Genomic DNA, 21547 nt, shown 5'->3' with positions numbered 1-21547 from the left:
ATCTCTGCCCTCAAAGTGGGCAGATGAGGAATTGGGCAGATATAACTTCAGCCAGATTAATCATTACTTCTAAATAGGAAAGGACATCTTCAACTTCTAAATTTCAATCAATCAGTGGTGTACAATGAGTGATTATTGTGGGCAGAGCACTGTACTAAGTAGTTGGGTGAGCAATTTTATTTATTGAGTGCCTACTATGTGTGGAGCACTGTACTAAGCACTTGGAAGAGTACAATATTACAATAAACAGACATTCCCTGTCCAAATGGATTACCTAGACAGGATACCTGCCCTCAAGGAACTTGCAATCTGGCAGAGGAATTCGCAGTCTACAGGAGGATCTGCAATCTTACAAACTTTCCGGCAGAGTTCTACCTATGGCAGGAAACACCTCATAGTTTGACTCTATTTGTAAGAAATCATTGTCTTTCTTTGTTTCTCACTTTAAGTGGGACTATGGGAAAATAGCCACCCCAAGTAAGGCTGCCAGCAAGGGATTAGCTTTAGGGTTAGAGTAGAAGGACTGGTGGAGCATTAAAAGCAGAGTTGACAGAATTTGGGCAAATAGTTTCATATGAACCTCATTTTCACCTCATTCCTTATTGTTTAAATGACTTTAAAGCATTTTATTTCCCTGGCCCTCCAGACTGTAAGCTCGCTGTGGGCAAGGAACATGTCTATCAACTTTGTTGTATACTCCCAAATGTTTAGTACAGTGCTCTGCACACAGTAAGTGCTCAATAAATACCACTGATTGATCAGTTGCTCCCAACATACACTCCCATCGGTGGTCAAATTTTGTTCTCCTTCCCTGTGAGGGAAGGAGGGAGAGAGGCCTCGGAAAAGTTATCTCCACTTTACCAGCAGGGAGACTGAGACCAGAACTTAGGAAGTGATCTTGTCGGGATCTCAGAGCTGGGGCCAGTCAGGGACAAGAACCCAGATCTTCCCACAGGACCTGAGTTCCTCATGTCTACAGGAAAAATGGGTTCGAAAGTCCAGAATCTCCTCAACTCCAGAAGCCCAGGAATGAGGATTGACACTGAAAGCCTTCCTTCCCCCACCAGCCCCTTCACCCACTGCCACCTGAGAGTACCTGTTACCGCACAACCATGGAGACCCCTTAAAGGAGTGTTTCAAAACCTCCCCAACTCCAAGATGTGATTTGGGGACAGATCAGCATGGCTTAGTGGAAAGATCCCAGGCCTGGGAGTCAGAGGACCTATTCTGTCTCTGCCACTTGTCTGCTGTGTGACCTTTGTCAAGTCACTTAACTTATCTGTGCCTCAGTTTTCTAATTTTTAATATGGGGATTAAATCCTATTCACTCCTACTTGACTTGTGAACCCCAGGGATACTGTCGGACCTCATTATCTTGCATTAATCCAGAGCTCAGTACAGAGCTTAGTAGAGAAACAGCATAGTGTAGTCAATAGACCAGGGGCCTGGGAGTCAGAAGGTCACGGATTCTAATACCGGCTCCTCCACTGGTCTTCTGTGTGATCTTGGGCAAGTCACTTCACATCTCTGTGCCTCAGTTATCTCATATGTAAAATGGAGATTGAGACTGAGGCCCACATAGGGGAGGGGCTGTGTCCAGCTCGATTCATTTGTATCCACCCCAGTGCTTAGTACAGTGCCTGGCACTTAGAAAGTGCTTAACAAATACCATAATTATTATTATCATTATGATTGGCAAATGGAAGCAGTGTGACCTAGAGGAAAGAGTATTGGTATGGGAGTCAAAGGACTTGAGTTCCAATCCCAGCTCCACCATTTGTCTGCTATGTGATCTGAAAAAAATGTATTAAGATTGTATTAATACATGTCCCCACTTAGGCCATGGATTGTGTCCAACCTGATTAGCTTGTATCTATCTCAGCATGTAATATCGTGCCTGGTACCTAGTAAATGCTTAACAAATACCATAAAAAATCCCAATGACAGAGTAAGTTCTTAGCAAATACTATTATGATGATTGATATTATTATTAGTTGTAGTGGTAATAGTATTGTTCTCCCTCTGTCTTAGACAATGAGCCCCATGTAGGACAGAATCTGTGTCTGACTTGATTGTCTTCAACCCCAGTATTTAGTAGAGTAATGGCACATAGTAAGTACTTAATAAATAACACAGCTACTATTATTATTGCCATTATTAGTAGTAGTTTAGATAATTGACTAGCCTCAGCAACACTGTTGGGCTCTAAGCTCCTGGAAACCACTTTACTCAGAACCCAGTTGCATTTTCCCTGGAATTCTATGTCATCAACAAACACTGATCCTGCTTCTCACCTTGGGTATCCCTTCAGTACTCTCTGAGCTGTCAGGGCATCACAGTGTTGCCCAGCAAAGCCGCAACACATCAGTCTGACCATACTCAAATAGCCAACCTAGATTCTTATTGCCACTCCAAGGCTGCTTTGACCTTCTGCCCTCAGCTTTCAGGGGACCCGACCCCTTTCTTTCCCCTCCACCCCCCACCAGCTCCTCTTGGAGAACTTCCTGTTACGCACAGTTAGGGAGTGGAAGCCTAGTGAGGACCAAAAGCTGCTCCTCAGAACAGGATAGTGAGGAGATACGAAGAATGGAGGCTTCATTCCTGCCATCTGCCACTATCTAAACATCACGTATGCTACCCAGCAATGCAGTGTGTCGTGATGATGTCTTGTAACTGCCATTTTGTGCAAGTCCCCAGATACAATCAGAATTGGCCTGCAGCTAGAATGTTTCTCTTGGGGACCCTCACTCTCCCAATTGCTCCAGAGTCATTGTGATCCTCTCCCATATCTTGTTAAACCTGGATGCCGCAGCTGAGCCACGGCACTCACCGACAAGAGTTTCAGGAGAGGGAGGTTTGGGGTTGAAAAGAACTCTACTGGATAGAGAAGCAGATAGGACTGTATTTGTACTAAATTGGGGGTAGGCCTGGTATAAATACAAATGAATGTCCAGCCTAGCTCCAATTGGTCCAGCCTAGAGGCCAAGGGGTGCAGCTGAACAGGTGAACTCTGATCTGTCCAGCCTCCTTTGCTCCAGTGACTCTCAGAACCTGTGCAGAAGGATATCGGAAACCCAGATTGACTGGGGACAGCTGCAGTTATAATAGCTAATCTGGAGAGAGGCTAAAATTAGTCCTCCTGCCTCTTGTAAATCAAGGCTGCAGTGGACACCAGTCTGGGTTGTGCTCAGAACTCACTTCCCTAAGAGGAAGAAGCTGTCCAGACTGGTCTAGCCACTCTGTTCCAGTGGATGGGACCTGGCTGGATCCAGCCTCCTTGTCTGGTTTCTAGACTCTACCTGATCCAGAAGATCAGACTCTGATTGGTTCAGCCTTCTCTGTTCCATCAGACAGGACTTCAGGCCCAATCTCCTTCCTTCAATCAATCAACCGATCATATTTAATAATAATATAATAATGGCATTTGTCAAGTGCTTACTATGTGCCCGGCACTGAACTAAGTGCTGGGGTGAATACAAGCAAATCTGGTTGGCCACTGTTCCTGTCCCATATAGGGCTCACAGTCTCAATCTCTATTTTACAGATGAGGTCACTGAGGCACAGAGAAGTGAAGTGACTTGCCCAAGGTCACACAGCAGACAAGTGGCAAAGTGAAGATTAGAACCCATGACCTTCTGACTATACCATGTGAATGTTTATTTTGTGCAGAACCCTGTACTAAACCTAATGCGAACCGTAACCCACTGGATTGCAAGTTCCTTGAGGACAGGGATTGTTCTAAGTGCTTATTACAGTGCTCTGCACAAAGTAAGCGCTCAATAAATACGATTGAATGAATGAATTAATATTGTACTTCCTACATTGCTTCCCAGTATGCACTCCATAAGCCTCATTGATTGACTGATTGAATTTTGTCCTTGGGTGCCTCTTTACCTGTCCAGCTTCCACTGCTCCAGACCTGCGGGAGCCTTAATCTGGGGCCGAGGGGCAGCATTAGTTCCTATAAAAAAAAGGTAGTAAGAGAATAAAAAAAAGCAGCATGGTTGAGATTGAGAGTTTGGTACAAAGGGGGCTTCAAGCATCCCGCTGGTCTAGCGTCTTGTAGACACCTAGGGTTTTCAAACCTCCTGCTTCTTCTTTGTTTTCCCCCACTACATCATCTGATTTTCTGGGCCACAGAGCATGGGGGTGGGAAGTCCAGTATGCCCAAGACTTTGGGATGGGAAGGCAAATTTCCTCTGCTCAAATTCTCCTGTTTTCTGGGGTTCTTCAGACTGCATGATCCACCAGCCCTGCTCCCTCTCTCCCCAAAGCTTTGGGCAGCATTGCCAGGGAGGTTCAGAGGAAAGGGCCCAGCATTCCTACCATGTCATCAGTTAAACTGTCGTCAGTCCCATCCCTAACATATCCCAGGATGTCTTGTGTTCCTCACAGATAGATAGAAAAGCAGCATGGCTTAGTGGATAGAGCACCAGCCTAGAAGTCAGAAGGATCTGAGTTCTAATCCCGGCTTCACCACGTGTCTGCTCTGTGACCTTGGGCAAGTCACTTCACTTCTCTGTGCCATAGTTACCTCATCTGTAAAATGGGGATTAAAAGTGTGAGCTTCTTGGGGAACAGGGACTGTGTTCAACCTGATTAGCTTATATCTATCCTAGTGCTTTGAATAGTGCCTGGCACATAGTAAGCGCTTAACAGGTACCAACAGTATTATTATGAGGCCTGGGGCTAGACATTGCACGTGCAAGGGCCAGGAAGCCATGGGGTGACGTGTTCTCAGAGGAAGAGAAGGAGGTTTCCGACTCTCAGAGCTGTCTGATTTGTGATTGTTTCCTCCAGTGCTAGAAAGACTCCAACTATTGATGACTTTGACCCAGAATCCCTACTCTGAACATTCATCTGCACTCCTTTATCAGGTGCCCACATTTGCATTTTGATAACAGCACAGTGGCATGGCATGCTCCTGGGACAGTAGAGCTACTTTCTTTTCCACTTGTAGAGAAGTAAACTGAATGCTTGTGTGGCCTATGTATGAATTTAATTGATCTATTCAGTGCCTCTTCACCCATAGTGCAGATAATTGAGAGGGTACTCTAAGAATTATATATTACAAAATTATGGAAGAGTTTTTGTTTTTGTTTAATTTTGGGGGTCTAATCTACAAATTCTTATTTTTTGTGTGCATGTTTCTGTAGTTATATTACAGTGAATTTGTTTTGAAAGATGAGTTTCATCATCATCATCAATAGTATTTATTAAGTACCTAAGGGGTGCATTGTCCCAAGCACTGGGGGAACATAAAAGAGAGGTATAAGATGTAAACCCTGACTGTGAGGAGTTTACAATCTGATGGAGAGCTAGTTGAAGTAAATTGATGTATAACCCAACTTTTAGCAGAGAGAAAATAAATAATAATAATAAAAACAATTATGGTATTTGTGAAACACTAACTGTAGACCAGGCACCATACTAATTGCTGGGGTAGATGCAAGGTAATCAGGTTGGACATAATTCCTGTCCCATATGGTGCTCACAGTCTCAATTCCCATTTTACAGAAGAGGTAACTGAGATGCAGAGAAGTGAAGTGACCTGCCCAAGGTCACCCAGCAGACAAGAGGCGGAGTTGGGAATAGAACCTATGACCTTCTGACTCCCAGGCCTGTGCTCTTCCACTACACCATGCTGCTTCCTTATACCCAGTTAGATAAATCAGTGAACTACAAATGAAAAAAAGAGATGTGCATGCAAGAGGGCTAAGTGGGCTAATACTAATATTAGGATTTGTCAACTGCCCACTTTATACCAAGCCATATACTAAGCACAGATACAAGAGAAGTAGGTCAACACAGTCCCTGTCCCACACAGGGCTCAAAATCGAAGGAGGGAGAACAGGTATTGAATCCCCACTTTACAAATGAGGAAACTCAGGCACAGGGAAGTTGAGTGACTTGGCCTAAGTCACACTGCAGGCCAGTGGCAAACTGGCATTAGAAGGAAGGTCTCCTATCTCCCAGGCCTATGGCCTTTCCACTAGGCTACACTGCTTCTAGGCATGACCAGCAAGATAACGAGATTAATCTAGGAAGAGTTGTGTGTTGTCAGAGAGTTTGGAGGAGTGAAACTATGTGGTTTTACACCAATAAGTAGGAAGAGTGTTATACAAGGGAAGAAAAACTAATTTAGCCAGATGTTTCTTAAAAAGTCCCCATTGCGGAAAGGACCTGGTTTTGCTAGATGCAGAGTTGATCACATATTAGGAAAGCAGCATGGTCTAGGGGAAACATCAAAAGACTGGGAGTCAGAGGACCCAGGTTCTAATCCTGGCTCCCCAACATGCCTTTTGTGTGACCTTGGCAAGTCACTTAGCTTCTCTTTGCCTCAGTTTCATTAACCCTGAAAAGGGGATTCAATACCTGTTCTCCCTCCTATTTAGCCTGTAAACCCCACATGGTACAGTAATAATAATAATAATGATGGTATTCGTTAAGTGCTTCCTATGTGCCGAACATTGTTCTAAGCGCTGGGGTAGATACAGAGTAATCAGGTTGTCCCCTGTGGGGCTCACTTTATTAACCCCCATTTTACAGATGAGGTAACTGAGGCACAGAGAAGTTAAGTTATTAAGTGGCTTGCCCAAGGCCACACAGCTGATAAGCAGCGGAGCTGGGATTCGAACATATGACCTTTCATTCATTCATTCATTCAATAGTATTTATTGAGCGCTTACTATGTGCAGAGCACTGTACTAAGCGCTTGGGATGAACAAGTCGGCAACAGATAGAGACAGTCCGACCTCTGACTCCCAAGCAAGTGATCTTGCCACTAAGCTACGCTGCTTCTCAGTACTATGTCTGACAATTAACTTGTATCTACCCCAGTGTTCAGAACAGTGCTTGATGCATAGCAAGTGCTTAACAAGAAGGAGGAGAGGGAGAAGGAGGAGAAGGAGAAGAAGAAGAAGAATGAGAAGAAGCAGTGTGGCTTAGTGACAAGAGAATGGGCTTGGGAGTCAGAGGACATGGGTTCGAATCCCAGATCTGCCGCTTATCAGCTGTGTGGCCTTGGGCAAGCCACTTAACTTCTCTGTGCCTCAGTTACCTCATCTGTAAAATGGGGATTAAAAATGTGAGCCCCACACGGGACACCCTGATTACTCTCTATCTATCCCAGTGCTTAGAACAATGCTCGGCACATAGGAAGCACTTAATGAATGCCATCATTATTATTATTATTAGAAGAAGAAGAAATAATTTACCTGTGTGTTGTTCATGAGTCACTGAGATTGGGGGCTGGGCACTAAGGATGCTAGGACTGGGGTTTGGACAAACTTACCATGCCACTAGTGTTAGTATTGCAGGGGGCACTATACAATGGGGACAGTCGTTGCTCCACAGATTCCCCCCATCAGGAGTTAGAAGTTTTGATCTGCTTGGTTGGAAGGTGGGTGTATGACGAACTCCCAGAGTACTCCTGACCAAGATCCTAGGGCAGTCGGGGTCCATGGGAACCAGAAGAGCAGCCAATCTGCTGTCCTGGTCCCCGGAGAGGTCCCTGTCCTGATGGCAGGAGGGGCGATAGGGGCCGAAATCTAGCTGTCCCCACCCAGGGGTACGCCAGATACCTCCAGAAGCTGCAGTTCTGCTCTCAGACATCCAGGCCACTCTTCCAGACCCTTCTGCTTCAGGGACCTCAATCCTACCCAGGTGAGCTTCTGAAGAGATATAACCCGGCTCTGAGCAGATCTGGTTCTCCTCAAGCTGCAGAACCATTCCGGGATTCGCCCTGCAGGCAGATGTGGAAATCGAGTGCCAACGGTGTGGATGTTTATCCCGCACTGCACCTTTGTCCCACAGTGAAGGCAGCCTGATGAGACTACCACCATCTTCAGAATTCATAAGCACATCGAAAACCTCTGTAGGGCGTTACAAGTACCAAAGAAAGTGAATGTTCCACTGGAAAGTTACACTGAAAGGAGCAGCATTAATGCTATCAGATTTAAGGGCTCTGGAAAGCAGGCCAACATAGTTTACACGCCACTGCTCCTATTAATAGCCCTGACTCCCTTAGCAATGTCAACTGTAACATTAATCCTTGCTTTAAACCTCACTATCTCAAATATCAGCTGCTCCTAGCTGCAAGCCTGGCCCGGCTCTCCCTCTCGGAGGATAGAAGAGAGCCTAATGGAGTCTCCGGAAGAACCCACGCAGATTAGGAAGCCGAACTTGCTAGAAGTTCCCATTTTATCCGATTCCCTTTCGGAAGATGAGGACGTTAAAGCCAACTTCAAGCCTCGTTTCTCCCCGCAGCCCCGGAGGAGGGGATCGGATTCTTCAGAAGACCTGTACATGGAAGCTCCACCTTCTGTGGCAAGGAAGGTTTCATTTGCTGATGCCATGGGGCTCGATCTGGTGTCTGTCAAGGAGTTTGACTGCTGGGATGTTCCAATTCCAGCCCCAAATTTTGAACTAAGGAATGAGATTTTATGCCGGGATGAATATATTCTGTGTCCACTGTTTGAGTTACCATCTTCCAGAGAAGATCTAATGCGGCAGGTTCAGATCCAGAAGGCAGTCCTCGAGTCAACCGTGTTCCTGCCTGGGATTACATGTATGAAGGGTACCATTCGTGTACTGAATGTTTCTTTCGAAAAATTAGTATACGTTCGCATGTCCTTGGACGCCTGGCACACCTATTACGATATTCTAGCAGAATACGTCCCTGATTCTTGTGATGGCGAAACTGACCAGTTCTTCTTTAAGATTTCATTAGTCCCTCCTTATCAAAAAGAAGGTGCCACAGTTGAGTTCTGCATACGCTACGAAACCTCGGTGGGTACATTTTGGGGAAATAACAATGGAGGAAATTATACCCTGGTATGTCGGAAGAAGGAGCAGGAGCCCGAGAAACCACCGGAGACTCTTCCCAACAAACAAATCAAAGGCTGCTTGAAGACGAAATCCAGGTGAGGGGCATGTTACGTTTAGCTGCCTTGAGGCAGTTGTGAAGGTTTCTGTGTCTGATTTCTTTACTAGTTCCTCGGGCCTTCTCCCAGAGAAATGATGGCCAGTATATGAGCACTGTGTTTAGAAAACTCTTTGTACAACTTACTCCCAGATCAGTTCTATTAACATAACAGTCATTACTCATTATAGCTGGTGTTTCCCTAAAATGGAAATTCAGTTAGGTGGGGGTGTGGATGGGGGTGGAGAGGGTAACTTATATGTGCTCATTTTTCAGTGGTTTTCCATGCTTGGAAGGGGATCCTCAATCCCTGCCCAACTCCAGGAACACCAGGGAGAATTCTACATCACAGTGGGGTGGTGACGTCACCAACGGAGTGAACCCCAATTTCTCATCATGCTGGAGGATGGTTTATGATCTGAGTGGGGAACTGCAAGCAAACTTGCTGGTGGGCACAGCCACCCTAGAGCCAGGTGACTTGTGAGGGTTGGGAATGCCCTCGGCTCCAGCCAACTCTATAACCCTCATTACATTCCAGAGTGGTGCCACCAACCTGCTTACTGAGCTCTGTGGGTGGAGACTGACCACAGGGAGCTGTGAAGGCCATCAGGTTGCAAGAGAAGCAGCGTGGCTTAGTAGAAAGAGCCAAGGCTTGGGAGTCAGAGGTCGTGGGTTCTAATCTCAGCTCTGCCACTTGACAGCTGCGTGACCTTGGGCAAGTCACTTAATTTCTCTGTGCCTCAGTGACCTCATCTGTCAAATGGGGAGGAAGACTGTGAGCCCTACGTGGGACCTGATTACCTTTTGTTTACCCCAGTACTTAGAACAGTGCTTGGCACACAGTAAGCGCTTAACAAATACCAATGTTATTATTATTAACTAGAGATTTTGCCATAGTTGCTGAGCTATGACATTCAGTAGTTTTCTGGCAATACTCTGGTGGATTCTTGCCCAAATCTCAACCAATTAAAAGCAGAAATGGCGGTTCAAGAGTGGTCGAGATGAGAGTTCAGGGCTCAATAAGGAGAAGCAGCGTGGCTCAGTGGAAAGAGCACGGGGTTTGGAGTCAGGGCTCATGAGTTCGAATCCCAGCTCTGCCACTTGTCAGCTGTGTGACTGTGGGCAAGTCACTTCACTTCTCTGGGCCTCAGTTCCCTCGTCTGTAAAATGGGGATGAAGACTGTGAGCCCCACGTGGGACAACCTGATTCCCCTGTGTCTCCCCCAGCGCTTAGAACAGTGCTCGGCACATAGTAAGCGCTTAACAAATACCAACATTATTATTAGGTCTCCTGTCGAGAGGCTGGTTGAGGTGAGGCCTAGTGGAGATTGGAATATCTGTTTTCAGTCACTCCCAAAGCCTGTCACGGGAGCCTGTTCAAGATAAACAGAGAAACCACAAGGGAAATAAGTCAAAGACCAAGCCTTCCCTGGGGCTAATCAAGTGTCCATTTGGAAAAAGATACATCCCAAATCCATGTTTCTTCAAACCTGGAAACATTTTTAGTCTCATTTTCAACACAGTGTAGGGTGCCATGCTGGGACCTGTTCCAACTCGTGCTGACCTGTGAAATACTCCTGATTTTTTTCTGCAGGGAGCACAAGCCCTCACTCGTGGCTTCCGGTTGATCTGGAAGCTCGCCTGACTGCTGACTGCTCTCCAGGATACCCTATGAGAGCCAAAGGTCATCTTGGCCAGGAAACTCGTGCAAGGGTTTAAATTAAACTGAGACTTAAATAAAATGGACAGGGAAAAGTGTTCTTCTCAGAGAAATCACTCAGTGACTCTTGATGATGATGATGATGATGATGATGGGCAATGATGATGATACAAATGAGGATGATCACAGAAAGGATGATGATGGGATAATGGTGAGAATTTTGCATTGCTATTACCTAAGGATTTGCTATTTGAAGATCACAAGGCCAACCACTAATGGGAGTTGGCCGGGAAAGAGGGGATCTGATTAAGGGCAGCATAGTAAGGCACAGAGTAGGGTGCATGTCTCTGAAGACACAGAGAAGACACAGACATGGAAGCTTGAAATGCTATCAGGGAGATAAAAGGAACAACAGTGTTCTACCAGGCAGTGAGATAGGGTGGAGGAGATATGCCTGTACAACAGTTTTCTTTGTCTGCATAGGGTTATTTCAGCAGGACCCGGAAGGTGTGTTTTGTCCCAGGCAGATTGGGATCAAAAAATGTACATTGTAACTGGAGAGATTATCTCCCAAGTTCACTTACCTCATGCAGATTTGATGAACACATCGAGGAATTGCAGAATAAAACTGTGATTGCGGTCAAGTAAGTGAGCATAGTGAAAATTAATCCCACTATAGAATCTTTTTCACCAGAAAAACCAGGAGGCAATTTTAAAATGGAAATTTTGTAAACAGAAACAGGAAAATTAGCTATACAGATTTAAGTGGTATTTTTTTCTTTAACATCCGACTACTACTATTGCAACTACTATTACTACAAATTATAATAATAATAATGATAATAACTAAAGTTTACTACCTGAATATCTGCTTAATCCTTCAAATAAGCAAGGACAGGGATTCCTACATGGTTCCAAAGTTTCTGCAAGTTGTGGGATCTCTCAGCATTTTTGTTCTTTTAACTCTTAACTCTTTGAAGTCATTAGAAAAATCTAAGGACCTTATCTTCTCTATCTAGGGAACCTACAATTGTACATAATATTAATAATGATAGTATTTGTTTAGCTCTTACTATGTGCCAAGCACTGCTCTAAGTGCTGGACTAGATTCAAGGTAATCAGGGTGTCCTACGAGGTACTCATAGTCTTAATCCCCATTTTACAGATGGGGTAACTGAGGCACAGAAAAGTTAAGTGACTTGCGCAAAGTCACACAGCTGATAAGAGAAGCAGCGTGGTGCAGTGGAAAGAGCACGGGCTTTGGAGTCAGGGCTTGTGAGTTCGAATCCCAGCTCTGCCACTTGTCAGCTGTGTGACTGTGGGCAAGTCACTTAACTTCTCTGTGCCTCAGTTCCCTCATCTGTAAAAAGGGGATTAAGACTGTGAGCCCCACGTGGGACAACCTGATTCCCCTGTGTCTACCCCAGTGCTTAGAACAGTGCTCGGCACATAGTAAGCACTTAACAAATACCAACATTATTATTATTATTATTATTATTATGATAAGTGGCAGAGCCGGTATTAGAACCTATGTCCTCTGACTCCCAAGCCCATGCTCTTTCCACTAAGCCACACTGTTTCTCATGCTGCAGGCATCCTGGCTTATATACATTCCAATGTACTATATATAGATGGTATATTCATATATGGAGATATGGAATTTATAAAACCCATGACTGTGACTCATCGCTCATTGCCTTGACCTAACCAGGGCTCAGGGGCCACCAGGGGCTTCACTGTGGTCCTTTCTAAGTCCCTGTCAGAGATCCTCCCTGTCCCAACCCCCTCTTTCCTTCCTGGCTTAATAATAATAATAATGTTGGTATTTGTTAAGCGCTTACTATGTGCCGAGCACTGTTCTAAGCGCTGGGGTAGACACAGGGGAATCAGGTTGTCCCACGTGGGACTCACATTCTTAATCCCCATTTTACAGATGAGGTAACTGAGGCACTGAGAAGTCAAGTGACTTGCCTAAAGTCACACAGCTGACATGTGGTCGAGCAGGGATTCGAACCCATGACCTCTGACTTCAAAGCCCATGCTCTTTCCACTGAGCCATGCTGCTTCCCTGCCCTTCCTTCCCTGCCCTGATTCTCCCAGTCCTGGTTTTCAGCTGTATAATTTGCCCTGGAGAAAGTCTTCCTGGAGCTCCAGGGAGACAATGAGTGTGTGATCTGGTAGTCCGGGACACATGATCCCACTCAACAACTCCTTGTGGGCAAGGAGAGAGTCTACCAGCTACTGTTCACTCCCAAGTGCTTAGTACATTAGTAGGTGAACCGGACATTTAGATTTTCAGCTAGTGGACAGAGCAAGCCCAGTTTTGTTGGAAGTATCTATCACACCTAAGAACTTCTAAACGTCCTCGCCAGGTAATGGATTGGTAATCGATTGAACGGTGACAGGGGAATAAGAAGTTACAGGAGCAGAGCAGATTCTCTGTGGGAGTGTCAGTGCCCTCCCTAAGGAAGTGATGGCTTGCTAAAAAGGTTAATCTGAAGAGTAGAGGGGGCTTTTTGGGCAACCCTCGCAGGTACATTCTGCTAGAAGGGAAGGCGAGAGAGGAAATCACTTTTGCAGACAAGAATGCTCTTGACATCAAGAGCGAAAACCTGTTTCGGGCCTAGCGCCGTAAGGCTGAAACCTTTCCCCAGGGGAATGTTTTCCCTGTAAAGGAGCAGAAGGCTCAGGCCACAGTGGATCTCTGTGGAAAATCTGTCTTTGAACTCACTGAGGATACTATTCAAGTCCCTAACGGTCTTTGGGGAAAACCTGAGGAGGGCTGAACCACAAAATGGACTGAGAGCCTGTCAAGTCCCCTAATGAGTTATAGAAATGGAAAAAGGCTTCTGCCTCCAGCCCAAAGAACACATTTTCTGCACTTCTCCAATGTGCAAGTGAGCGGCATCATTTAAACCACATTTGGAAAATAGCATTTGCCTCTAGAGGAGGCTTTCTGGTCTAAGTTTCAGCCAACATGAATTTTTACATCTGATTTATACACTTCTCAGGAGCGAGTGTATAAAGGAAATCCTGTTTGAGCTCTAGAAGGGCAAAGGCCATGATAGACTATTTCTACATCCTTTCCAAAATAATGCTCCTATGCAATCATTCTTCAAATATCCCTCACCTCTACACAGGAGAGACTGGTCAAATTTATAAATTTATATTACAGTTGCTTTTCACTGCAAAGAACTTAGAAAAATAATAGGCATTTACTTCATGTATTGTGTCCCCCAAATTATGCAGCCCTAAAATAGAGATCAAATCTGATCAGTTCCATCAATACCATACTATTTTTCTTAATATAATTTTAAATTTTAAGAGAGAAAAAGAATCTCACTCTAAAACTGCTATTGTCTCTCTCCTGCATTTAACTATCACTTTTCCTCAAAGTAACTCAATTTTGAAGTCTTTTCTCTAAAATATAAATACAGGAGATGAACACATGTGATTTTGACCTCTCACCCATGCAGACAGGCTAACAAGCCTGTATTACAGAGCAACAGTTGAAAGGAAAATTAGAATGTGCTGCCAGAAGACAGTGACATCTTAAGTTCTGTACTGTTAACTACAAGTTAATTTGCTGTTTGGTTCTCTCAGAATGTATCTCAGGAAGGTGTCAATCTCTCCACAGCGAAGCACCTTCCATTGAGGGAAGCCCGGTTTTTGTTTTGCCTACCACCAATCCCCACACGAAACCTGCCTCTCTTGTCCCCTCCCATAGTGACCTCTATCCCTGCTTTAAGCCTCAATTTCTATTTTCTTTTTTGATCCCCATCTCAATCTGTAAATCTGAATTTCGGGCAGGATCAACTAAGGCTTTTGATATCTGCTAAGGTGTCTGCTTTAGAATGAGGAGTGAAATGAAGTGAGAACAGGATATCGACTCCTGTGCTCTAGTCACCTGACTGGGAGAGTGTCAAAGCTATTTAACAGCAGTGAAAGACATAGGTGTCTCTGCTGTCATTCAATACCGTTTTTGAAGTACCTTCAAAATAGTTCAGCTGAGAACACATTACTGTCGAGGTGCCAAAGGTTTCTGTTTTGATCTCATGTTTCTGAACAAGCATGGTTACATTTTAGCTGTCCCTAAAGGCCATCTCCTTCAGGAGATTAAACCCTCCACCTTCCCAATCACGTCACTCCCTTAATATTCCCAGCATTTTATGATTCAATCCATCAATCAATGGTATTTATTGTTTACTGTGTGCCAAGCACTGTACTAAATGCTTGGGAGAGCACAGTACCACAGAATTATTAGTATTATCATTATTGTCATTATTACCATGGTACTTGTTAAGCACTTTCTTTGTGTCAAGCACTGTTCTAAGTGTTGGGGTAGATGCAAGTTAATCAGGTTGGGCACAGTTGCTGTCCCAGTTCAGACTCACAGTCTAAATTTGTAGGGATAGTCATGTTTTCTTCCCACAAGGAGCTTACAGTCTAGAGGAGGAGCTTCATTTGTTATAAATGTATAAATGTATATTAACTATTGGACTTTGGTCATTTTGTTTTTGTCTGTCTTCCACATTAGGCTATAAATTCCTTGAGGGTAGAGGTCACATCTCTTATTTCTCTAGATCTATCAAACACCTGCTATAGTGTACAGCCAACTTGAAAATCAGGAGGAGGAGGAGGAGAATGGTGTTTGGGCTGGGTAGAGTGGTGGTGATGTGAAAACTTGGCATGGCACTCTGCCATCAAAGTAAGTCAAACCAGCTCTATTTCTAACTCAAGGATTCGGGGACGAACTTGATACCATTATCACAAATGTAGCACCCTCAACTCCATAGTGCTTATGTCCATATCTGTGGTGTAGTGGATAGAACACACGCCTGGGAGCCAGAAGGACCTGGGTTCTAATCCCAGCTCTGCCACTTGTATGCTGTGTGACTTTGTGCAAGTCACTTCACTTCCCTGTGCTTCAGTTCCCTCATCCGTAAAATGGGGATTAAGACTGCGAGCCCTACATGGGACAAGGACTGTGTCCAACCTAATGACCTTGGGTCTACCTCGGTGCTAAGAACAGTGCTTGGCACATAGTATGCACTTTACTGATACCATCATCATCATCATCATCATGTCTTTCTCCTCCTCTAGACTGTAAGCTCTTTGTTGGCAGGGACATATCTACCAATTCTGTTATCCTGTGCTCTCCCAAGTGCTTACACATTGCAATAAATACCCTTGATTGATTGATAAATTGAGTCAGGTAGCATGGAGCCACAACTAGCTCACCAATGCCCAGAGCCCCAATGCAATCATGTGATCCTACTTCCATGGACTTGTGAGAAGTTGTCAGAAGTTCCATGAGAACTTGTGGATCTCAAGGTCAGCTAGTTTTGTTAAATTTTAACATATGGGGAAGGTGGTTGAAATCTTAAAGCTAAACAGTGGTTCTGGATTATCTGTACATATTCAATAATCCATGTCCTCCCTGATTCTTGTATAGTGGGTAAATGAGAGTTTGCAGTCTCACCCAGTTCCTTACATATATTCTGGGGATGAAACTATTAAAATAAATCAAAACAAGGCTCCTGTTGCCTATATTCCAGTTATTCATTTATTTTGAGGCAGGAATGATGCATTTGGATACTGTAAACTCTTCGTGGACAGGGAACTTGTCTACCAATTTTGTTGCATTGTTCACTTCCAAGCATTTAGTACAGGACTCAGCACACAGTAAGGACCCATTAAATACCACTGAATGATTGACTGGTTGATTCTTCAGCAGATTTAAGCTTTCTTTGTTCATCAATGAACAAAAGTTCAGGACATAATTCTTGAAGTTTAACCACTCTAGATATTTAAACTGCCACTCTAATAACATCTCCCTGTTTAACGGCCCTAGAGTGTTATTGTCTATTATATATAATAACTAGTTTTGAAGCCTTAATCATGCCATCCTGCTGTTAAAGGATTTTATGACAAATAGAAATAAGTTGTTAAATTGGACTCACAATCCCTATTGTTTAGTGACAGAGACCAATTGTATATTCAACACACCTGTCAGAGAAAACGTTAATGATACTCTCTTTGTCCCCCCTGCCGCTCCCACCAGGAAATTCCAGAAAAGGTCTTTGTGCACAATACATCGTTGTTGCTCAGGTTAAAGTAAATATCAATGGACTTTTCAACATGAACATGATATATCACTGTCATAAGTTCGTCTATGGATCTGATTTTTTTCTTACTCTTTAGAATTTTGGAGAACATAAGTGAACTGAGTGTGAGAATGAAATGTGTGGGGCAGCATGCTACATGAACCAGGGATCCAGATAGGCATGCAGGACAGTTTTCATTAGCATGTTTAACGCCAATGTCTTTCTGCTTGTTGGGTGTGTGAATGGAGTCATGATCCAGGCAGAACCCTTTGACCCTGAAGATGAGCAAAGTTGATTTCACCCACTGCCTGAGTATTGTTTTTGACATTGCTTAGAGACTAATCCTCCTTAATGTCAATTGCTGATTTCTAGCCCAGAACTACAGGCAAAAAATGGGAAAACAACATGTGATTTTATCAGTTTCATCTGGAAAAGGATTGTTCTTTATAAATCATCATGACCTCAATAGAGACCAAAATTGCAAAGTTGTTCATTCAATCGTATTTGTTGAGTGCTTACTGTGTGCAGAGCACTGTAATGGGCACTTGGAGAGTACAATACAACAATAAACAGGCATATTCCCTGCCCACAATAAGTTTATAGTCTAGAGGATAATTGTGGTATTTAAGTGCTTACTATATGCCAGGCACTGTACTAAGCGCTGGGGTGGATACAAGCAAATAGAAGTGGAATGAATCAATCCTTCGATTCCCTCTAGGTGGTAAACTTGTCATCTAGACTCTAAGCTTGTCTTCCAGATGGTAAGGTTGTTGTGGGCAGGGAACGTTTCTACAAACTGTTATTTCACATTCCCCATTGCTTATTACAGTGCTCTACACACAATAAATGCTCAACAAATTTGACTGGTTGAAATGTGCCCAGTTTGTGAGTCAAACTCTGAAAGAGGGAAAAAAGACTATTGTCCCACTGTAAACCACTTTTGCATTCTCAGACTGAATAAGGATGCAATAGGGTGGTGTTCAATTTGGCACTTACTGATTTCCAGTTTCCATAGCTTCATATGACTGCATTTTAAGAGTTCATCTAATCTAATCTCCTGCCTCCTGCTTGATACACTGAATCACCCAAGCAGATGGAGTACATTCCTCTTGTTCACTATTTCCAGGGAAGCTATTTCCCTTAGCGGTTAGATCCACTTCCTAACCAATAGTACTGGTAGTAATTTCAAATTGGGGGCACTTTGCTGCATAATCATAAATAAGGATCAAAGCTAAATAACCTGCATTTAAAACTATCAATCGAGGGCTTCCTATTTGAAGAACTGTACTAAGCACTTGGGAAAGTACAATACAGCAGAGTTGGTAAACATGTTCCCAGCCCACAAGGAGTTTACAGACTAGAGAGGTGCTTAGAGTCTAGAGAGAAGATATGGAATTAGGAACGCCATTCAGGAGCCAAGGGAGACTTCTTTGCGGGCCCCAAGGACCACTGCTGGACCTATCCCCAAACAAGATAGTTACTAAAATTGGGATTTAATTAGTAACAAATGGGAAAAAAATCACAACTGAAAATACTAAAGAAAATACTGTAGTTTAGGGCCAAGCTGAGGTCTTGACAAACAAGAACTTTATAGAAGTATTAGCAGAAGAATTAGCAGAAATCACTCTATTGTACGCTCCCTAGTACTTATATTATTGATTTGAATAAAGACGTGTGGTCGGGCCATGCAACCTACATTTAACCTTCACTTGGGGAAAAGACACAGAAGCAGGGTTTAGTCTAAAATAACCCTACCTTAAGATAATAAGCAGATTATCCACTCTAGCTTCCTTTTTAGTTCAAGGATAGTTTTGATGGAAATACGTTTACTGCGTGAAGTTCTCTTCTGGATGGGTATCAGAGGAGCAGAGTAATAGCACTTCAGAGACCAGAGGACGCTCCAGTGTCTGGCTTTCTTTGGCTCGGTACTCAGGAGGACTCTTCCTCATCCCTGGGGGGGTGGGGAGGGAGGATTTCCCATTATTGGCAGGCTTCCCCCAGAATGTTCCAAACGATTCTGGTGGGAAATATTCTCTTCCCCCGAGGCCCATGACCTTGCTACCAAATGAATGGAAGAACACCTAAATATCACCTAAATTTCTTCCCTTTCCTTGCCGGAAATGGAAATGAGATATGTTTTATTATCCTTATATCTCTATCTATATGCCTTTCTATTTGCCCTTGCATTTGGATTTGTACCTCTTATTCTCACCCCTCCTTCAGCCCCTTGAGTCAGTAATTTAATTATAGTAATGTCTGTCTCCCCCTCTAGACGGTAAGTTCTTTTAAAAAATGTATTTTTTTTTTGGTATTTGTTAAGCGCTTACTATGTGCAGGCACTGTTCTAACCGCTGGGGGAGATACAGGGTAATCAGGTTGTCCCACGTGGGGCTCACAGTCTTTGTCCCCATTTTACAGGTGAGGCAACTGAGGCACAGAGAAGTGAAGTGACTTGCCCACAGTCACCCAGCTGACAAGTGGCAGAGCCTGGATTAGAACCCATGACCTTTATTTAAGTGCTTACTATGTGCCAGGCACTGTACTAAGCACTGGGGTAGATATAATCAGGTTAGACACAGTCCATGTCCCACATGAGGCTCACAGTCTTAATTCCCACTTTACAGATGAGGTAGCTGAGGCACAAAGAAGTTGCTTTCTTTGCTGCAAAGAAGTTGCAGCAAGTGACTTGCTGCAGATTATATAGCAGATAAGTGGCAGAGCCGGTATTAGAACCCAGGTCCTCTGACTCCCTGGTCTGTGCTCTTACCACCAGATCATGCTTTTTCTTGTGGTAGGCAGGAAACGTGTCTACCAACTCTGCTATATTGTATTCTCCCAAGTGCTTATTACAGTGCTCTGCACACATTAAGCTCTCAGTAAATACGACTGATGTTTGAAAATCTACACGGTCCTGAAAATCATTCCATTTCCCCAACTATCTTGCTCCAAAACCTAGGCAGGCCTGGATTTATGTTTACCCCCAGAAGTCTAATGCTTCAGAATGGAAAAAATCAATATGTAGCAAATCATATTATAAAATCACAAACTAATATTTGATCAATCTTTAACAGTCTTTTTGAATGAATTCTAATAAAATATGACATAAAATAACTCCTTTACTGTCAAACCCATTGATAGATTTATTCACTCACTCCATTTCATGGAAAATCATACAGTGCCTTGTCTCTCGCTCATCTACCATCTATTATGGAATCAACAGCAGCAGCATGAAGAGTAGAGATTAAAAGGCAGGGGGGGAGGGGCCTGAAAGGGCACAAGGTCACACAAATTGAAAAAGACTGGGCGTGGGGGAGGGAGGGAGGGAGATGAATTTCAAGAGCATGAAGTTCAGAGGAGGTGGAGGGGTCACTGAAGATGCAGGCTTAGGTTGCTCACATTGGCTAAGCTTGCATGGCAAGTGAAGTTGTGGAGTTATTTCTGTCCGTGATTAAGAGCAAAGTTTTTCATATTAAAGAAGAGGATTTCCTGATTACAATAACAATTTGTGGTATTTATGAAATGCTTACTATGTGTCAAACACTGTACTAAGCATTGGGTTTGATACAAAATAGGTTGGAGACAGTCCCTCTCCCATTTGGGGATCACAGTCAAAGTAAGAAAGAATCCCTATTTTGCAGATGAGAAAACTGAAGCACAGAGAAGTTAAGTGACTTGCCCAAGGACATACAGCAGGAAATAGGAGGATCAGGATTAGAACCCAGGTCCTCTGACTCCAAGGCTCTTGCTCTTTCCACTAGGCCATGCTGTTTCCCAATCCTTTAATTTTTATTTTAAGATGATGCTTTTTTTTTGGAAAGAGGATGCTATGATTTGGTCAAAAACCTGTATTATGTTTAGAAGCAAAATATAGATTTTATATTCTTACCTTTCAATATTTCATTGCTTTGCTATAGATTATCAAATGGTGAATAGGTCTCAAACGTGGGTGTGACCAAGGCCAAATTCAGTGGGAGGGTTCATTCATTCATTTAATTGTATTTATTGAGTGCTTACTTGATGCAGAACACTGTACTAAGTGCTTAGGAATTATAATTCAGCAATAGAAACAATCCCTGCCCAAACCGGGCATTCTTTCCTAGGACTATCAGGTTGCCCTCCTGTCATTGGTTCTGAGAGTGTGTTACTTGGTTTGTTTGCACACTACCAGCATATCCAGCTTGTGGTCCACGACTTCTAGATCTTTATCATTCAATCTGAACCATAATAGGAATCCCAAAGAAATGAGAATTCTCTGGAATAGAAGGATAGTTCTGGATCACAGAGACATGACGTTGGGGTGGATTGCCCTCCCTAAAACAAAGAGAATGACCTAAGCATAAACAAGTTTTGCTTATCTCTTTCACAACCCTGGCATCCAACTCAGACAAAGGCAGAACAGGGCATGCTGGAAGCAAGATGTGTAAGGCATGATAATGATGATGAAACTCTCTGAGGACCCCATTGTCCTAATCACCTTCCAACCCAACCTCCAACAATTTGTTGGTACAATAAAAGTTATCTAGACAGAAATTCCTAAGGTTAATCTTTCCCCTTCTTACCACTCTGCTATTTCCCCTCTTCTGCCTTCTTCCCATCTATTTCCCAGGAAGAGGCTTCCTGCCCTCTCTCTAATTCCACCTGCACCTCTGCCTCTGATCCCATCCCCTTTCAACTCCTAAAAGAACCTGCTCCCACTCTCCGCCCCTCCCTCACCACTCTCTTCAGCCTGTCACTCTTAAATGGATGCTTCTCTTCAGTCTTCAAACACATACCCTATCTTGAAAAAGCCTTTGCTGGCTCCCACATCTCCCTCCAACTGTCATCTTATCTCCATGCTCCTGTTTCTGTCTAAATTCC

The 21547-nt window shown here is 43.7% G+C and overlaps 1 protein-coding gene and 1 long non-coding RNA gene across 2 annotated transcripts in view; both read left to right on the top strand.

Annotated features, from left to right (window-relative positions):
- The first annotated feature begins 8070 nt into the window (after positions 1–8070).
- The window catches only part of PPP1R3A (protein phosphatase 1 regulatory subunit 3A), a 47851-nt gene continuing 34374 nt past the window's right edge, over positions 8071–21547 (top strand). Inside the window, exon 1 of the mRNA XM_001510880.4 lies at positions 8071–8924. Within this exon, the coding sequence (XP_001510930.2) occupies positions 8143–8924 (782 nt within the window). The 5' untranslated portion in view covers positions 8071–8142. The remainder of the gene's footprint in view (positions 8925–21547) is intronic.
- Positions 9257–10678, top strand: LOC120638655. The gene is made up of 2 exons (XR_005660492.1): positions 9257–9396; positions 10518–10678. It is a non-coding gene; the product is annotated as an uncharacterized LOC120638655 (long non-coding RNA).

Source organism: Ornithorhynchus anatinus, chromosome 10 (genome assembly GCF_004115215.2).
Source record: "Ornithorhynchus anatinus isolate Pmale09 chromosome 10, mOrnAna1.pri.v4, whole genome shotgun sequence".
Taxonomy (NCBI): Eukaryota; Metazoa; Chordata; class Mammalia; order Monotremata; family Ornithorhynchidae; genus Ornithorhynchus; species Ornithorhynchus anatinus.
This window is presented reverse-complemented; position numbering and strand designations above follow the sequence as displayed.